The following is a 20,987-nucleotide window of genomic DNA, read 5'->3' on the forward strand; positions in this document are numbered from 1 at the left end:
CTAAGGTGTCACAACAAAAAACTGATGATTGATGCTTCTCATCTCTCTCCATTTTTGTCTGTCTGTCCCTATCTGTCCCTCTCTCTGACTCTCTCTGTCCCTGAAAAAAAAAAATGCAAGTGAGGGTGCTAATCAAGAAGCAAAATGGAAATATTTAAACATAATTTTTATTGGCTTTTGTTAGGTATTATTTAATATTTTTTCATTAACATTTTAAAACTCATAACATAATCAGGTTTCATGTACCTCTTTTATTGTTTTTATTGAAATATTAAATGCATGAAATAATAAACTACCTTTTGTTACATCATTTTTTATACTTAAAACAGTCATTAGGGCAGATAACTGGTTGTAAATTATTTGAATCCCACCACTGGCTAGAACCCAGCACCACTAAGTGTTTTGAGGAAGAAGACAGGGAGAAACAAGCCTGCAGAGACAGAGACAAAATTGTGGCATCACATAGACCAAATCATTATTGAGCGATGCTAAAATCACTCATTTACTTTGTCCAAATTGAGTAGTATGCATTGAGGCAAGTCATCCCAACTCTTGTATGCACCGCCTTCAGAAAGTTAGGGAATGCCAGCATAGTTGGATTTCCTGGACATGACTGGCCAGGAAGTGAGCTCCTTCTAGATCATGGATCACCAGCATCTGGAGACAGGCTGGTGTGAGTCACACTACAGGGTTAGCATGTGATATAATAATACCTTAGCAGTCCAACTACCTAGTACTTAGTACAGCATTAAATATTTAGGCAAGGATGGACTAGAAGAGACAGTAGTGGAAAAAGAAGGAAAACAGTTTGGAGATACAGCTGCAAGCTCCAGCAAGCTCCTGGTGCAGATCAAACTAAGTGCCTTGTGCAAACAGCCTTCAGTCTGGGTGTCAGAGTTCCCCTTGGCCATCCAGGTGGCACTTCCTACAGCTGGGGACTCATGTAGGCAGATCCCCACTGCCTTCCTCGTTCTTCTGCTCTGATTTATTTAAGATAGATAGACGACTGACAAGTAAGCATGCATTTGTTCAATAGGTACTCTTTGAATCAGCTTTAAAGTTCAAGGCACTAACTGTGCTGGGTGCTAGAGGACATCCCAAGTGTGGAAGCCCAGCGCCTGCTCTCAAGTGGCCCACGTCAGGCCAGGAGAGGTTACTTCTGGCCAGGGCAGAGCACACCCTCCCAAGGAAAAGGTAGTGAATTAATGAATCAGTTAATGAAGACAAACCATGTGTTTGCTCTCAGAGTGGGAGAGCTCAAGGAGAACAGAGGCTGTGTTTGTGTTACTCACTGTTTTCTCAGTACTGCCATCACCATTGCTGCTCTTAACATGCCTTGTGTTCACCTGAATGAATGTTGCACACTTGGATGTATGTTGGGGGTGGTGACCTTTTGGTCTTGATTGCTGCATAGCTCAGAGTTAGAGTTTGTGTCATTCCCAGCTTGATTCTAGCTGATTTATTTATTCATTTTAGAGATGAGAGAGAGAGAGAGAGAAGAGGGGAGGAGGAGGAAGCATCAACTTCCATATGTGCCTTGACTAGGCAAGCCCAGGGTTTCAAATTGGCAACCTCAGCATTCCAGGTTGATGCTTTATCCACTGCACCACCACAGGTCAGTGATTCCAGCTGATTTAGATGTGGAAAATTCTCAGCAACCCTCCCAGAGCTCCTTAGGCACTCCCAGAATCTTCTCCAACCCATGATGGAGACTGTAGCCTTTGGAAAGGACCCTAGACAGGCCTCTCTGTCTCATTCACTTATGAAAGAGGTGGCCCAAGCACACTGCAGCAATGCTATGCTCACAGGTGCCTCCCCCACCCCACTCTGTGTTTAGAGCAAGGACTATGCTCTATTCACCTTTGTTACATACTACCCTATACATCACATGGTGAATTTAATCAGAACTACTTTGGCTGTAAGTGACAGCAACCCCATTTCAAATAGCTGGAGCAAGAACAGGTGATTTATAGAAACTTTTGTCCTAGAGGTATAGAGGTTTGTTAGAAAGAAATAGACATGGCTATGAAAAAAGTAATACCTGGGACAGCAGGTGCACACAGCGGGCCTAAAGGTCTTTTAAATCTACTATCAAGGGTGTTCGTCCAGGAGGCAGGGAGAAAATAAACTTCTCTGAGGTTCCTTCAACATCTGTCCAGATGAAGGAGCTCAGTGTTTGAATTAAAGTCCATTATCTCCAGAGGTGGCTGTAGTGAGCTCCTGGGGATCCAGGCTGCTTATTATTTTCTATAGAAACCTATGATTTTTGTTCAGCAGCAAGACTCACCAAGGACCCACTGCTGAGGCCAATTAGATCTACAGTACTTGTAAAGCTGGTCTCAATTTTATCAGTGTCCCACTGATTTCAGCAGCATAATTTGATATGGCAAACGCATTGCGAAGGCTTTACGACAGAGAGCAGGCTGCGTTGGGTGCCTTTCCAAATCTAATTTTACTTTTGGGTTAGTTGGGCTTTTCACTTGCTATGGTACATGCTAATATCCATTCTTATATTATAATCTAAAGAGTATTTGGAATAGATACGGTTAAATTCCATTCTCCATTCCTCCATAAGGGAACCATATGATTAGTAACTCCTTTCTGGTTTATAGATGGAGAATTTGAGTCAGAAGCTTAGTGATTTATCAGATTTACATAGAGAATGAGTAGATCAGAAATGAAATGTTTCTAGTTAAATCCAGACACATGTACATCTCATTTCCAAGCTCTCTGACTTGCAATTTTCTTGGTATTTTCTAGTGCTCTCAGAATAAAGACCAACCTCTTTAACTGGCTCTGTGTGATCTGGCCCCTGACGATCTGCTCTCAGCCATTGTCTCCCTTGCTCACTACAGATTCAAAACTCAGTTCTTTCGTTTTTGAAGAACCATATGCCCTTTCACCTTGAGAAATTTGCATATGCTGTTTCCCCTTGCCTGGAATGTTTCCACATAGCCCAGTCCCAATGCATATCCCTATCTCTGTCTTTACTTAACTTTCCATTCATTTTTCTATGTCGGCTCAAGCATTACCATCACTGAAAAGACTTACCCTAGACTAGCTCATACCTCCTTGTTGCCCATCGTAGCAGTTACTAAACACTTTGAAATGATATATTCTTGATGATCTGATTAATCACTATCTCATTGATTATATTATAGGCTCCATAAAGACAAAAATCATGTCTATTTTGAAAGTTATTGTTGCTATGGAGCAAACAAATATTCTTCATGTATCAAATGAGTGACTAGCCTGACCTGTGGTGGCGCAGTGGATAAAGCGTCGACCTGGAAATGCTGAGGTTGCCGGTTCGAAAACCTGGGCTTGCCTGGTCAAGGCACATATGGGAGTTGATGCTTCCAGCTCCTCCCCCCTGTCTCTCTCTCCTCTCTAAAATGAATAAAAAAAAAAAATGAGTGACTAAATGAATGCAAAGGGCATAAATATAAGGATAGCCTTGCAACAGACATCAGGCAGCATGTCCAGTTCAAGTTTTACAATGGAGTGAGTCAGACTTTTTACTTGGTGTTATACATATTAATAGCCATTCTTATTTGTATCATTTAAAAGCCCAGGGAAAAAGCTAAGCATAATTCTATGCAAGCCGAACTTCCAGCTACCCCATTTCTGATGTACATAGTTTCTCAATGGGAGGAGTGTGAACAGTATTCACTATGCTCACAACCAAGAACTGAATGACAAGACATGATACTTGTTTGCTCTAAGGTGAATTATTTCACCTGGACCCTTAGAAAGAGAACCCAAGGGAGTGATTACCTAGTTCTTAGCGAGGGCTTTCCCCTTGGCAAAGAAGAGAAGAAATTATGAACCCATATTTCCTAGTGTTCCAGGGTTAGAGTCCCCACTTTGGAGCCAGGGTCAGGGTTATCAGCCACATCAACTGCACACGATACTGGCTGCCTGTAGCCTTCTGCCGGGACAGCCTACTCTGCCCTTCCCCTGCTCACACAAAAGAACTGCAGCTTCCCACAGAAGAGATGCTCAGGAATTTATGACTCAATCAGCTCACCCAAATGGAGCATAAATGGGATTAGTTTTAATATTGTTAAGTTGCAAAAATACAGGCATATGTGCATGCCAAAGCGAAAATGTACGCAAGCAAAGGGGGGAAACATATGGGTACCCATATGGTGCAAAGCGCATTGCTAGACCTTCATACACTTCTCATTTACAACAAGAACCAAAGTTAGTGAACATAAATTTGCTTTGCAAAAATGTGAGAGGAAGAGCTTGTTTGCCCATAACTGTTCTACTGAGCAAGATATGCATAACCTTGATTTCTCATCTCAGACACCTCTTTCTCACACTCTGGGGATTAATTAGGCTCGAAACACAACTTCAGATTAGAGTCGAGGAGCCTGGCTGCCTTGGAGAAAGACAGAGAAGCAGTAGTATGACTGGATAATACAGCAGGTCAACTAATGGGCAGTTCCTATTAGTGGCTGTGAACTTGTACCTGGGATAGCTTAGAAAAGAAATGAAGTTGGTAGGTCTCAGTGGGTTTATTTTAATTGAAGCAGAGAAACAACAGGGACTTACAGCAGACAATGGCATGAATGTGGTTTCATTTGGAGGCTGTACTTCTTTTTTTTTTTTTGAAAAATACTGAGTGGTAGCTAGAAAGTCCCTAGACGTAGGAATGTAGGCGTGGAATTAGGAAGAATAAGATAAGAAAATGGGTGATGCTCAAAGCCAGTGAACATCCTTGGGTGCCCCAGATAACAAGCAGAATTTGAGAAAATATATCTTTTTTTTTTGTCACACTTGTTCCAACTTCAAGCCATAAGAGACATTTTTATAAGTAAAAAGAGCTTTAGACTTGAAAAACAGGAAGTAGGTCCCTTTCATGGATCTATGTGAGTTAGCGCTGACTCATTCACCATTAGTTAAGCTTTCCGAGTCTATTTTCTTACATCTGACACAGGCAGACAAACCATTCCCTCTCTGACTTATTTTAGGGAGTTGCTATAAACTCACTTGAAACGATGCATGTGAAAATATTTTATAAATAATAAATTCCTACATAAGCATAGTATGAGTGAAAGACTAAGGTTCATTTTACTTATCATTCCCTTTATTTAAACTTTTTACTTTGAAACAGTTATTGATTCACAAGAAGTTGTAAAAATAGTAGAGAGAGGTCCTATGTAATCAACACCAGCTCCCCAAACAATGGTATCTTATGGAACTAAAGTACATGATCAAAACAAGGTAATTGATAATGAGCACAATGCATTTAATTATAGAATATACTTGGATTTAACCAGTTTTTTACATGTACTCAGGTTTTTGTGTGTATGTATAATTCCATTACATTTCATCCCACATATAGATCCATATAACTATGAAAATAATGAAGAATATAAAATTATTCCATTACTGTACAGCAACTCACTCATGCTGCCCTCTCCCCTCTCGTCTACCCTGCAGCAAACACTGATCTGTTGTGCATCTTTATCATTTTGCCATTTGGGGAATGTTATAAAAGTGGAATTATACAGTATTTAACCTTTTGAGACTGACTCTTTCCATTAGGTAAAATGCCCTAAAATCCATCTAAGTTTGAGTATATTCATAGTTCTTTTTTTTTTCTATTGCTAAATAACATTTCATTACATGGATGTACCAGTTCCTTTAACCATTCACCCATGCAAGGACATCTGGGTTGTTTCCTAATTTAGCTATTACAAATAAGCTGCTTTGTCATTCCACATTTTTAGGTGGACCAGAGAGACACTAAATCACTAATGAATGACCCAAGACTGTCAAGAAATAAGAAACAAAGACATAGATAGGAATAGATATAATAATAAGCATAATAATTTAAAAAGGCATAATAATAATCATCAGCACTTTTCTCTCAGGGCTGCTGGGGCATTAAAGAGTTAAAACACTCAAAGTGTACAACAGGGCTTGACACTATAAACACTCATTGTAATATTATCATTATTGGTTTCCAGGCTAATTGTAAGCTACAAGGATTCTGAGAAGAAATTTAAAAACAGACACAACAGCAATTTGTAAAGAACTATTCAGCCTGACCTGTGGTGGGACAGTGGATAAAGTGTTGACCTGGAATGCTGAAGTCCCTGGTTCAAAACCCTGGGCTTGCTCAGGCAAGGCACATACCAGAAACAACAAGTTGATGCTTCCTGCTCCTCCCCTCTCTTTTTTCTCTCTCTCTCTCTAAAATTAATAAATAAAATATTTCAAAAAGAACTGTTGGGCATGATAAGCATGTCCAACACTATTACATGCCTTTCATTTATTTTCTTTTCATTTTTATAATAATAAAATTGGTAAAAGTAGTTCCATTTTGCAGTCTAGGAGGTTTAAAATCAAGGAGATGAGTTGATTTTTCCAAAGCTACTCAGATTGTTAGCTGTTGGGGTCTGATGTCAATCTCAGGTCAACAGAATCAGACGTCTGTGTTCTCTCTATGAGATAACACAACCAGCCAAGGCAAACTGACACTCAGACATGAGTGTGGGCCAGTGCTTCTTTTACTTGGAATGTTAAGGGTGTGGCAAGTTTTAAGACTTTCTTCTCAGGAGTGTCATGCATGAAAAATAATGGATAGAGTAGAAACCGTCTTGGACCAGCACACTTAGTGACTTAATCATCTAGCACAGTGAATAGAAGCTAGGAAGACCTGTTCCACCTGGTTAATGACTTTGCCAGTATTTGCTCTCTTAGCATACATGGAATCCACTTATCTAATAAGTACATACATGTAAAACAAAGCCAAACATCATTTCCCCCAAACAGCTGTCACTGGTGCCATCTATTACATTCATAAAATCTCATATTCTTTCCTTAGAGAAAGGTCTCTTCAACCACTAGGTTCTTATTCAAAATTAATCAAGCTGGTTATATAAATTCTTGCTCATGACAAATTAGAATTAATCAAAAGAACTGTGGTTGCTAAAAGGTAGGTACACCGGCTTTAGGAAGAACTGTCAATTAATAGTCTGATTGGAGAGTGGGAAGGAAGAGAGGAACTGTTAAACACACACACACACACACACACACACACGAGAATTTAAATAGTATTTTAGGGCCGTATTCCTAGTTACCCATCCTGAAATGCCGAGCTACAAACCAGTAATACATACAATGTTTGCATAACATTATAAAGATGAGGCTAAATGGTGTTCACTAAGCTCAAGGAAAGAGAGGGGAATGTAATACATTTTTAAAACACTTCCTTTAGAAATGACTCAAGTCAATGCATAAAGGAGTCAGCTTTGGTTACTTGCAAAACTCACTTCTGCAAAATAACTCATTCACTTGCTCCCTCAGGTATTACTGCATATGAGTAGATTGTGGGAGCAACACTCACAGGTGAATAGCTGTCAACTTAATAGCTCCACGGAGAGGAAACAGAAAAGAAAAATTTTTTTTTCATTATTTTCCCCAAAGATCTGGCCTTTCCAAATATGCCATTGGAGATGGAGCCAGGTGTAAGGCCTTAGAGTGGATTACTACGGCATCCTAATGACAGACAATCTCCTTAGATCAAAGCAGCATGTACTGTCCCCTCCGCCACACCCATCTTTGTAACTTTCCCATCATTCACAGCTGTATATTCATGAGTCTCCCAGTAAATGCTGGCCCAGTGCCCCTTTGTCTGTATTTCAGTAAAAGAAAAAAATTAGTTTTGGAGGACCCCATGTTTCATGATTATATCCCAAAGACCCTGGTCCCTTGCTTGTCCACTTTGTCTGCCTGTTGGGGACCTGCTCACTTTTTTTTTTTTTTTTTTTTAGTGGAAAATTCTTTGAGGTAGAAGCCTGTGAGTTCATCATTATCCTAGTCTCTAAACTATAGGTCACTCACCACAGATTTCTATGTATGTGAAAGCTGCCAACCAAGTGCCATATTTTTAGAAAATCCATATCAACATATTTTTTAAAACCCATTAACTGCTACTGAAAATAAATTAAACCTAACTCCTTGTATCTAGAACTAGAGAATAAATACATAGTCGAAAGCTCAGTGGTTTGCATGTCGAGAGCAAAACCTCTGAATGTAGGGTTACATAGCCCTTTTCTTTCCAGATGTTTACAAAGCTTCATATTCATGACCCTGTAAAAAGTTCCGGCTTTCCTGGGAAGGGAGGCAGATGTCCCCTGGGAAGGCCTTGCTCCTGGGAATCCAGGCACATCTGTCAACACTGTAAAGGAAACTGAAGGTCAGGAGGTCTCCAGCTGCATATTCAGTCTGGAGACTAGAAATGCTGGATGGCTTTAGAGCCGCATCTGGAATCCTGTTGTATTTTTTTTTCAAGTGAGAGGAGGGGAGATAGTGAGACAGATTCCCACAAGCGGCCCAACCAGGATCCACCCGGTAACTCCCCACCCCCACCCCCCCTTGAGCCAATGTTCAAATCCACCGAGCTACTTTTTGCACCTAAGACTGATGTGCTCAGACCAACTGAGCTATCCCTCAACACTTGGGGTGACTCTTGAACCAATTGAACCACTGGCTGCAGGAGGGGAAGAGGGAGAGAGAGAGAGAGAGAGCTGGGGAGAAGCAGATGGTCACTCCTTTCTGTACCCTGATCAGGGGTTGAACGCAGGCTGATGCTCTATCCACTGAGTAAACCAGCCAGGACCCCTTTATATATATATATATAAAGTTTTTCCCTGATTCATAAGAAAGGCATGTTCTTAGTTTGTTTTTAAGTGAAAATGAGCCTAAAAACCAAAGTTACTTCAAAGGGGCTCCTAGGAAAATGGCAAAGGTGGGAATATTTACAACATGGAAATTGGCAAATGCTAACAAGTCCCCCTCCCACTTAGCCTCAATCTGTTTTAAACATTTACCAGTACACTAAAACCTAAACCCTTCATTTTTCAAATATCTATCATTTTAAGTATTGATCATGTTTCTGCATTTTGACTTGTATGTTTCCCTTTACTATGTCCATTTACCTTTCATAGTGTAGAGATTTCCTCATAATTTCTGATCCACAAAAGCTTACCGTTATTATACTCGAGTGTGATAATGGGTTTATTAAGTAGTGTGGACAAGAAAGGGACCACATACTAAACCTGACAGGCTCAAAGAAGGTCTCCATGACAAGCCTTTACAAACCCAGAGACCTAAAGTAACCATATGGATGGTCTGAAATGAAAGCTTTCTAAAAGCCAGCATGACAGATAGTCATGTCCTAGGCCAGTATCTTCCTTGACAAAGGTCAATCATTACCTTAACTGAGCCTGCCTATTATCTTTTTGCATCTAAGATATAATAAACATTTGGAATATCAGAGTCATCACCTTTTTTTTCCAGACCCCTGAGAGCATAATCTCTCAACAGAGCACAAAACCATAGTATTCCTCATTGCTATCTTGTCCTTCCACATCCCATCTCTATGTGCCATAAATGTTCATTGTTCACTCTCTTATACCCACCAATGTTAAAAAACAAAAACAAAAAACAAAGTATGTGTCTATAAGTTTTACGCTTTATCCAATCCCAGAGATTTCCCTGTTTTGCTTTCGCCCACTTCCCTAATCTATCACCAAAGGATTTCACTCGACCCCCTTATGCCTCCTCCTTTGATTCTGATGCATGAAATAAGTGGTGAAACTGCTATTTTCTGAAGCACTTTCTCAATCTGTTGAGATGTTGCTTCCTGGCAATTGTAGTCAGTTTGGCTCAAATAAGTAAAAAATAAATTAAAAATTCTCATTTCTGTTATTTAGATTCCCCAAATCTAAACAACTGATTTCAAATATTTCATTAATATTTTGGGAACACAGATGTCCAACAAACTAACTTCTCCAGAATACTCCCTTTGAAATTTCAAAGGAAATTCCATTACAACTTTTATTTCTTATTTTTCACAAACTGAACTAACCAGTAAATTGTTCTACAAATGTTGTTTAATTTTCAAGTGTTACTGGATTGTCTTCTAAACATTTGAAACAACTTCCCAAAGACTGCTGAACTCCCAATGAGAAAGAGTTGCCTTCTCTAAATAAATATTGGTAGTCACAGCAGATATAGATTTTAAACCTGTAAACCCTCTATGTTCCAATGCTTTCTAAATTTGGGAAAGAATGCTTTGAGTCAAAATGCTTAAATGTCTTTAGGTTGGGGGGAGGGAGGATAGTAAGGGAAATGAAAGACAGCACAGTGAAGGCTGGGGTTGTCATAAAACAAAAAGCAACTGCACAGCAGAACATCGCCTGAGAGATTTAGAGAGGGGAGGGATAATTTAAACTTAGGAATTTCCGATCTTCTTTTGAGGCTGAATGGCACCTATTACCTTATATAAAAGGTCGGGATATAGATGAATCTCCCTTATTTTAAGAGGGAAAGCTTACTGGTCTACTACGATAAAAACTTTTAAAAACACTTAAACAGTGTCAAAGTGTTTTTCAAAAGATTTATAGGCTTAGAAAACTATACTTAGGATCAAATCAATACATTCTAGGATTTTAAGCATTTATAAAAACATCTGACTTCACCAAATTTGTACAGATTGGTCTGAAGCATAGACATATTTTTGTATGTAACGTAAATCCAACATTCTCCCTAACTTGAGAAAAATTCCCATGGGCTTATGTCTTTGGGAACACACACTATCACCGTGTTTATAGTAAAGTTGAGCTCTGGGATGTGTCTTATGTACACCTTAGTATTCTGGTTAATGCTACTTTATAATGTTGACATTTTGGGTTTCAGTCTATGAGGGCTTTTGACAAAGAATGTTTGGTGACTTTATTAGCATTTCTTCCCCTACAACAAGGCAGAGGATGAAATCTGCAGTCTCTATTCACACAGAGGAAATGAAATAGTGAAAGTGAAATAATGCTCCTACTAACAAAATCAGTCTCTCATTTGAAAAGTGCTGCTCACATAATTTTTGTTGCAATTCAGGGGGAAGTTTCAGGTCACTATTTGCAACATCTATAGTTATATTTTTCAAATTCTATTGAGATTTAATGAACATAAATAACAAATATTTATTAAAAATAAATACGCCCATTTTTATTGTACAGTTTGATTAGTTTTTTACTAACTTAAACAGCATCACCGCCACCCCATTCAAGATATAAAATATTGTCATCACTCCCCAAAATCTCTTGTACTTGTTTGCAGTTAATTTTTAAATACTCCTACTCTAGGTAACCACTGACTTGACTGCAGTCATTATAGACTAGTTTATTCTGTTCTAGTATTTCATATAAATAAAATCGTACAAAATGTATTTTTTGTATCTTACTTCTTTTGCTCCACATGATGTGTTTGAGATGTACCCATTTTGTTGTATCTATCAATAGTTTGTTTCTTTTAATTGCTGAAAAGTCATCTCAAAATATCTATCAAAATTTCCCTACTTACCTGTGGATTATTATTTGGGTTATTTCTAGTTTGAGACTTTTATCAATTAAATCATTAAAATGTTTGTGTATAATGTATATTTGTTGATATATATTTTTTCACTTATCTTTGCTAAATACCTAAGAGTGTAATTGTTGGGTCATATGCTAAATATGTATTTAACTTTATCACAAAGTACCAAACATTTTTCCTTAGAACTTATACCATTATACACCTTAGAGTGAATATATAAGAGTGTCAATTCCTCCACATCACTGCTGTTTGATATTGTCAGTCTTTTTAATTTTTGTCATTCTAGTAATTGTATCTCATTACTGTCTGATTTTCATTTCTATGATAAAGATGTTAAACATATTTTCATGTGCTTATTTTTCATGCACATGTTTCCTTTTGTGAATTGCCTGTTCAAATATTTCATTCATTTCAAAGTGGGTTGTTATAATCATGCCATAAGAACTCTTCATATAGCCTAGATGTAAATTATTTTTGTCAGGTAAGAGTACAGCAAATGATTCCTCCCAGTCTGGGACTTGTCCCTTCATTTGTTCTTAATGGTGTTTTTAATTTTGATGAAGCCTGTTATGGGTTGAATTGTACCCCACCCCCCAACACACACAAAGATACCTTAAAGTCCTAATTTCTTGTGTCTCTGCCCTTTGGGACAATGCTCTAACCAACCGAGCTATCCGGCCAGGGCACCTGTGTCTCAAAATATGACATTATTTAGAAATAGGATTTTATATATAAATAAAAGTGTAGTGGTTACCAGAGGGAGGAGAAGGAGGGAGAGGAAGGGGGTGAGGGGAGGGACATAAAGAGAGACAAATATAAGATGATAGAGAATGATTTGACTTCATTTGATGGGTATACAACACAATAGAATATCCAAAGAATGTTGAGATGTTTTCTCTAAATCCATGTACTCTAGTTGACCAATGTCACCCTGTTAAATTGAATTGTCTAAATAATATATATATGAAAAGAAAAAAAATAGGCTCTTTACAGAGGTAATCAAGTTAAGATAAGGTCATTAATGTGGCTCCTAACCCATTGTGTCTGGTGTCCTTATAAAAAGAAAAGCAATAGACAGAGGGCTGCCCACAGGGACAGGCCATGTTACAGTGACACAGAGATCGGGTTGATGCTTCTTCATGCCCAGAAACACCAAAGATCACCATCAAACCACCATAAGCTGGGGAGAGGCAATAGACAGAGGGCTGCCCACAGGGACAGGCCATGTTACCATGACACAGAGATCAGGTTGATGCTTCTTCATGCCCAGAAATACCAAAGATCACCATCAAACCACCATAAGCTGGGGAGAGGCATGGGACAAACTCTGCCTCCCAGCTCTCCAGAAGGAACCAGCCCTACCTCCACCTTCATTGTGGACATCCAGCCTCCAAAACCATGAGTAAATGCATTTCTGTTGTTTAAGTCAATGCAGTTTGTGGTATTTTCTTAGGAGAGTGGTAGGAAAATAGTTCAAAGCCAAATTTATCAATTTTTTAGTTCAGGGTTACTAAGATTTATTTCTGTTTTCTCTAGATCTATATTATTTTTATATCACACACAGGCACACACAAAACACATTTTCCTCTTCCCTGGGTTTCATGTTTAGATTTTGTCATACCTGAGGGAGCACTTGTTTCTTGTATAATTTCTAAAATCGATCATAGTTTCTACTAACAGTGTAAATGTATCAAGTGGCTCTGTGTCCATATCTTCAAGTTCAACTTGGAATAAGTTTTAGTTCCAAGGGGATAAGGCCCTTGTCCATTTGATTCCCTTCCTAGTAACTTGAAGATGATCATAACTGATGTTTTAACATCCATCACTTAGGGCCCAGCACAGGCACATGCAGATGAACTTTACTTTTTTTTGTATCTTTCTTCTCAAGAGAACTGTTTAGGTACAGGTCACACAGATGTGGCTCTGGGTGAATGTCCTGAAAGTCTGGGGCAAGGAGATCCTTTGTGTCCTGTATACACACATCACAGTTTTGTGTCTTGTATACACACATCACAATGGACACTACAGTGTCCATTGACATAGCACGCTACATCAAGAAAGGACAGACCACCAACTAACCCACACGATCTTTACCTTGAGAAATTAGTTTTTTGTTGAAAGTTATTCTCATGGCACCTCTGTTCTTCATAGTTGGCAAAACAGAAGTCTGCTAAGGTCATATAAAGGACTGAAATATTAATGCAGTAAATTTTTTCTATAACTCTTCTATTTGGGAAGGAATACAGAACGACCGAGGCAGGTGGCCTTTGCTTTGACATTCCTCTGTTACAATAAAGCATTGTTTTCAGGTTCCAGAAGTTCTGGTGTACAAAAGAATCAAGTCTTTAATATACAGACTCTAAAAACTTTCTACAAGTTAATGCCTTACCCTTGACAGACAGGTGTCTCCAAGTCACAGTTGGCTCTGGTCTGCCAATAGCAAGACACAGCAGGGTCACGCTGCTCCCCTCATTCACGGTAATATCCGAGGAGATATTCATGATCTGTGGAGGAACTGTAAAGAAACAGAGAATAAATACATGAGAATGATTCTTTACACTCAAAAAGAAGATGTTAGCCTATAAATATTCATATGGCAGGCTTTATAATAAGAATTTTCTCAATAAAAATTTTCAGATTTCTTGATTTGTCAAGGGTGTAGTCACTATCATTGACAGTGCACCATATCTTGTAGCAGGAGACAGATGTGTGTGTGAAGGGGGTGGCAGGGAAGAAGCAGAGGAACTGAATGGAAATACATTAATGCTTGTTGATTGAAAGGCAAAACCAAAGGAAACTACTTAGAAAGTTTTCTAAGAGTTCCTGTCTAGCCACATGCTCATTTATTTCGGTGGAATTGCTGACTTAGCTAGTAGTCATAAGTTGCACCCAGTTAAGCCCTTTTGTTCAATAAAGCCAACCACACCAGGTTCATTACCATTTCCTGAACGTTCCTGACACTTTCAGGTTCTTTAGCCTTGCACGGATTTGTCCATCCTGCTCTTCTTGTCTTTCACATTTCTTTATCCGAAAACCCTTTCTTGTTCCTAAAACATAGCCTCCAGAACACAGGAAAATTGTTTCTGACTGGTCCAATCATAGTTAGTTGCTTTTTCCCTCTGGCTCACTAACAATACATTGTTCCTACTACAGTTGCTGTTATAAGATTATATTACAAAACACAGCCTGAATGGCATCATATCTTGGCGTTCGGAGCAGGGCTCTAGAGCTCAACTCCTCACCTGCTGAACACAAGGTAAACTGCCTTCCTTCTTCAAGCCTTGGTTTCCTCGCCTGCAAAATACAGATGATAGAAATAGCTAAACTCATTGTGTTGTGAGGTTTACATAAAACAACAATGACTTAGCAAAGTGCTTGATAGAAAAGAAGCACTCAATAAATGTTAGCTACTTAGATGGCAAGGAAGACAAAAAAGAGAAGAACATTAATAATGTCTTTCTCAATCCACTGTTGAACTCTCACGGGCTGGGTCCATGTATTTACCTTTAGGATTGTGAAGGTGGCATGACCCCCGGTTCTGCTGTCCACCTTGCCCCACCTTCAGGCCCGATTCTTAATTCAGTTCAACCCAGCATTGGAAAATACCCTGATTCCCCTCAACTCTTCATTCCCATCGCCATTGTCCTGGTTGGGTTTCTCAGCAAATCTCACATGAACAATGGCAATGGCCTCCCACCTGGAACCTCCCAGCTGTTCTCTTTCCAGTTTTGGCTCCTTCCAACCTACTCCCTCCATGTGGCCAGAGGGACATTTTCAAGCAATAATCTAATCAAATGGCTCCCCTACCTATTCCTTGTCTCGCCATTGCCCACCAGGCTTAACACCCAGCCTCTTCTGCACAACTTACGTAAACCCCCTGAAGTCTCACCCCAACCCACTGGCAAACCTCATCTCCAGGTACAACCCTGCTAACAGCACCCTGCAGACACTGGACCTGGCTTTCCTGGAGCATGGCAGAAACACAAGCATCCACGGTTTTGCTTTCCCTTGTCTTTTCTTCATTGTCTACCTGAAAAGGTGTAATCCAACTTCCAAGGGACGTCAAAGGTCACCTCCCCTCAAATCCCGAAAAGAGAATCAGCCATCTGTCCTGCTGCATTTTTTCCAAACCTCCCCACAGGAGGGGACTGGGTATGCTGTGTTACAGCAGATTGTCTCATGCCTGTCCCTTTACCCAGAGCGTGGAGTGCTGGAGGGTGAGGGGGAGACTTCACACATCCCTCTTTCCTCCATCTCCGGTGCAGGCTGACAAGGATACACGCTGGATTCTTCTTTGAAAGAAAGATCCAAAGAACAGATTGAACAAATCCAAACTCTAATGGGGTGGGGTAGGGTGGGGGCAAAGCTTTTAATGGAGGATTTCAGACACCTAAACCTTTCTTCTCAATTTTCTTTCAGGTTCTCAAAATAAAAGGACAACAGTGAGAGGAGGCTCCAAGCTTACAGTTATGCTGATTTATTCAAAGTGCCAGTTTAATTATGAATTATTAATCATGCTACAGGTAGAGTGCTAGTGAACAAAGCACCCTGAGCCCGTGGCAGAGGAGAATTACGGCTGGTGCTTGAATCAGACGACTGCAGCCCGAAGTTTTATGCTGCCAAGACCTTAGAGGCAAGTCTGCTCAAGGAAAAGCCATAAGTAACAGGGAGAACATTTGAGTTCTTAAGGGAATCCACATTAGAAAATAAATAAAAATCTCCTAGCTTATAAATCTGCCATATTTTGGATTATTTCTGCACTAGAATTTGCCCTGAAATTTCACTGCACATATTTTATTCACACGCACACAGGGAAAAGAAAATTGGTGTTCATTCTAACTACACTGCATCCTCTTGAGAAAACTATACTACCTATTTTCCAGTATTTTCTAGCTTGTTAGAAAAAAATTGTTCTGAGCTTAGAAATGTCAATATTTTTTTTTCACTTTTATAAAGCAACAACTTCAGTGTGCCTTCCAAAATACCCTCAGAATTATGTCTGCTCTGGCTGCATGCGTCAGGATATCTAAAGTTCTCTTTTTCTAGAACCATAGTCTCCCTGGTGAAGACACAGCCGGCGGGGGCGGGCGGAGGGAGTATTGGCGGGTTAGTGGAGGTGGGTTTAGTACATTTCAGCGCTGTTGTCCAGGGACAGATCTCTCCACACTGCCCTAATTTGAAGCCTTCAGCTCCATTCAGTGATGTTTCATCTGATAGTTGGAGGGGTCCTGGATGAAAAGATATTTGTAAACGTCCATGGATATGTCATTTTCCTTGTCATTCTAATGCCACCCCTTAGAAGGGAGTTCCCTGGAGTAAAATTGCAAAGGTTACTACAGCATGGCCAGCAAGACCCAGGCAGTGCTTGTCCTACTCTGCAAGTCTATATTGGTTGCTGTCGTTTTCTCAAAGGTGGAAAGACGAAGGATGTGGGAAGCCAGTAAAAAAGAAAGCATAAAAAAATGAATTGAGAGAAAAGAAAGTTCTTCCTGGTCTCAATTATGATATTTTTATTATTAACATGTAATATATAATAATCTGCATTGCTTGTTAGTAAGTAACTTGAATGTTCTCAAATTGCTTACAGAAGCATTATCTCATGGATTTCCTAGGAATTACGAGATAAATAGACCAAATATTCTCACTATTAAATATATGATTTTCTAACCACTTCGCTGTACACCTGAAACTAATACAGAATAATAGTGAATTAAACTCTAACTGAAAAATAAATTTGGTGAGGTGGGTGAGGCTGGAGGGATTGCATAAAAAGGGAAAAAAATAGAGAAAACTCCTGGATAGGGACAACAGTGTGGTGATTGCCCCAGAAAGGGGGAATGAGGGAGGTGGAGGAGGGTATTGGAGGATAAGCGGGGATGGGCTTGGGGTGGTGGACATACATGGTATATAGAGATGTGTTGTAGAATTGTGCAACTGAAACCTGTATAGTTTTGTTAACCAGTGTCACCCAAATAAATTCAATAAAACAGAAAAAAAAACAAACAAGCTTAGCGTTTGGCAATGAATGAATGTATAAAAAAAGAAAAAAGAATGTAAAAAAAAATGAAGAAACTGAGGCATGGAGCAGGTTAAGAAAATTGCCCCACATTACATGGCTAACAAAGAGCAGAGTATTTCCATTACACCATGCGTCCTCTCTGTCTGGCCCCTCTCCATGCCCCTAAACACAATCCTTGTAGCTGCACAGCTGTGTCCTCTGCTCGGCGTGTCCTCCTGGTTGGTGCCTCTCCCTCACAGAACTTCCCATCTCACTCTGGTGCGCTTCCCAGCATCCTGCACCTGTTTCTCCTGGGCCATTGGCTTGGCAGACATTGCTTGCCAAGGGAAGTGCTCCGTACTTTCAATTTAATTTTAAATATCAAATGAATTTGGCAATACTATGGTGAACCTTCCCTTGTTTTCATGATAACTTTTTGATGAAAGGAGCACTTGGAGATGGCTATCTTTTTCTTTTTAAAATTTATTAAATGTATAGGGGTGACACTGGTTAAAAAATTATATAGGTTTCAAGTGTACAATTCTATAGTACATCAACTATATATTGCATTGTGTGTTTATCACCCAAATTCAGATCTTCTTCTATCACCATATATTTGACCTTCTGTACCCTTTAGTACCCTCCCTCCATACTTCCCTGTGATAACCACTGGGCTGATGTCTGGGTCTATGAATTTCTGTTTGTCTAATTTGTTCATTTAGTTGCATTCAGCTTTATACCCCACATGTGAGTAAAGTCATATGGTACTTGTCTTTTTCTGCCTGATTTATTTCACTTAGCATCATATTCTCAAGATGCATCATGTTGCAAATGGCAGTATTTCATCTTTTTTATAGCTAAGTAGTATTCCATTATATAATATATACCACATCTTCTTAACCTAGTCCCTTTTTAAAGGACACTTCAGTGGTTTCAGTGTCTTGGGAAATGCAAATTAAAACTACAATGAGATACCACCTTCCACTTTTTAGAATGGCTATTATCAACAAGACAAGAAACAACAAGTGTTGGAGAGGCTGTGGAGGAAAAGAAACCTTCACTCACTGCTGGTGGAAAAGTAGACTGGCACAGCATTGTGGAAAACAATATAGAAGTTCCTCAAAAAATGAACAACAGATTACCATATGACCCAGCAACCCTTCTTCTGGATATCTACCTGAAAATTTTGAAAACATCTACTCACAAAGATATATGTACCCTAATGTTCATTGCAGCATTCTTCATAAAAATGAGTTTAAATGCCTCTATATATTATAACAGGAGCTGGCAAATAACTAAATGAATATGTTCTTATTTATTTATTTATTTATTTTACAGAGACAGAGAGCGAGTCAGAGAGAGGGACAGACAGACAGGAACGGAGAGAGATAAGAAGCATCAATCATCAGTTTTTTGTTGTGACACCTTAGTTGTTCATTGATTGCTCTCTCATATGTGCCTTGACTGCGGGCCTTCAGCAGACCGAGTAACCCCTTGCTCGAGCCAGCGACCTTGGGTCCAAGCTGGTGAGCTTTTCTCAAACCAGATGAACCGGCGCTCAAGCTGGCGACCTCGGGGTCCCGAACCGGGGTCCTCCACATCCCAGTCCAACACTCTATCCACTGCTCCATCACCTGGTCAGGCAATATGTTCATATTTATATATAAATATGTATATAGCTAATGTTTATGAATACACAGATAAAAAAGGCATCACAATCATGCCTGAAATGTCAAACTTACTCAAATAAAACGGTAAGACTCACAAGAGTCCAGTTAAAGAATTACAAATAGCACAATGTGTTTCCAGTTGCATCTGTGGACATTAGCCAACCCCCCCCCCTGCTGGTAGTATGTGTATCTGGCCATCTTTACATAAATTATGGTGGTTTACCACAGGGCCTTTGCATAACTGTGAACATTGTGTTGTACACAACTGCAGCTACTTCATTGTGTGGTCATTTTAGACAGATAGATGAATAGATAGATAGAGACATATAAGGATAGATATAAACATAGTGTGATATAGTCTCTCTCTGTATACATGCACACATGTGCAGAAGGTGATACAGGCAATATTTTATCAGATTGCAATCAAGTACTTTGAGAAAGTGACAGATTTCCAAAGGTGTCTTTGGGCTCTGGGTTACCATAAGGTATTGACACATGCTCTCTTTACCCTTGGTATGGCCAGCTCTCCTTAACCATCCCAGTATGTCTTGTACCTGTCCCTTCCTTGCCAACTCACTGCTATTGGCTTAGTTGATAAGCATATCTTCTCTTGCTTGGAATATTACAAAATTCTATTCTCCATCTGTTATTGTTTTGTAATTCAAAACCTATACACCTACCCCAGTTACCTCTTAACTATCTTGCTTCTGCTTAAGACCCCAACATCTGCCCCTTGTTCAACTCTAAAGTCAAAACTTCTGAGCAGGATTTATCGAACCACTCACAGTCCAGCCACAGTCTAACTGCTTGCCCCTTCTCTAACAAGTAACCCCACATATCTTCCTGGGAATCACTCTCGCATTTCTGTGCCTTTACTTACATTATTCTTTCTGCTTTCATACTTCTATGCCATACGAAACACTCACCCTTCCAGCACTCAACTCAAATCTGAGCTCCTTTATGATGCTTTAGTTTCCTTTTCTTCTGTTTCCAAAGTGTTCTTATTTATGTCTTTATCACATCATTTGTCTTTGTAACTAAGCTACTCCATGGAATTGATCTGCTATATTTATCCTTGTCCTCCTATCATACAACACAAAGCCTAACAAGTAGTGAAATCCTTTTACTCCTTTAAATGTAATGAATGAATGCATAGGTTTTAAAATTGGGTGCCTTGTAATCTGTCAATCGTTTTCCATCCTAGAAATTTGACATTTGCCATTTCCTTTCCCTGAAATACTTTCCATCCTATTCTTTTTTTTCCCTTTTTCTTTCTCTTTTTTTTTATTCAGTGAGAGGAGGGGAGGCAGAGACAGAGTCCCACATGAGCCCCGACCAGGATCCACCTGGCAAGCCCACTAGGGGCCGATGCTCTTTCCATCTGGGGCCCTTGCTCTGTTGCAAGCAGAGACATTTTTTAGCACCTGAGTTGGAGGCCATGGAGCCATCCTCACTGCCTGGGGCCAATTTGTTCTAATAGAGCCATGGCTGCAGGAAGAGAGGAGAAGAGAGAGAGAGAGAGACAGAGAGAAGAGAATAGTAGGGTGAAGAGTGGAGAAGCAGATGGGTGCTTCTCCTGTGTGCTCTGACAGGTAATTGAACCCAGGACATCCACACACCAAGCCAATGCTCTACCACTGAGCCAACCAGCCAGGGCCCCTTCCACTCTCTTTTTTTTTTTTTTTTTCATTTTTCTGAAGCTGGAAACAGGGAGAGACAGTCAGACAGACTCCCGCATGCACCCGACCGGGATCCACCCGGCACGCCCACCATGGGGCGATGCTCTGCCCACCAGGGGGCGATGCTCTGCCCATCCTGGGCGTCGCCATGTTGCGACCAGAGCCACTCTAGCGCCTGAGGCAGAGGCCACAGAGCCATCCCCAGCGCCCGGGCCATCTTTGCTCCAATGGAGCCTTGGCTGCGGGAGG

At 39.9% G+C, this 20,987-nt stretch overlaps 1 protein-coding gene across 8 annotated transcripts in view; it reads right to left on the bottom strand.

Moving 5' to 3' along the window:
• The window catches only part of OPCML (opioid binding protein/cell adhesion molecule like), a 1,154,973-nt gene that overhangs the window by 93,860 nt on the left and 1,040,126 nt on the right, over positions 1 to 20,987 (bottom strand). For all 8 annotated transcript variants that reach the window (XM_066365261.1, XM_066365267.1, XM_066365265.1 and 5 more), the window contains one exon: positions 13,781 to 13,906. In XM_066365261.1, the coding sequence (XP_066221358.1) occupies positions 13,781 to 13,906 (126 nt within the window). The remainder of the gene's footprint in view (positions 1 to 13,780; positions 13,907 to 20,987) is intronic.

Source organism: Saccopteryx leptura, chromosome 2 (assembly GCF_036850995.1).
Source record: "Saccopteryx leptura isolate mSacLep1 chromosome 2, mSacLep1_pri_phased_curated, whole genome shotgun sequence".
Taxonomy (NCBI): domain Eukaryota; kingdom Metazoa; phylum Chordata; class Mammalia; order Chiroptera; family Emballonuridae; genus Saccopteryx; species Saccopteryx leptura.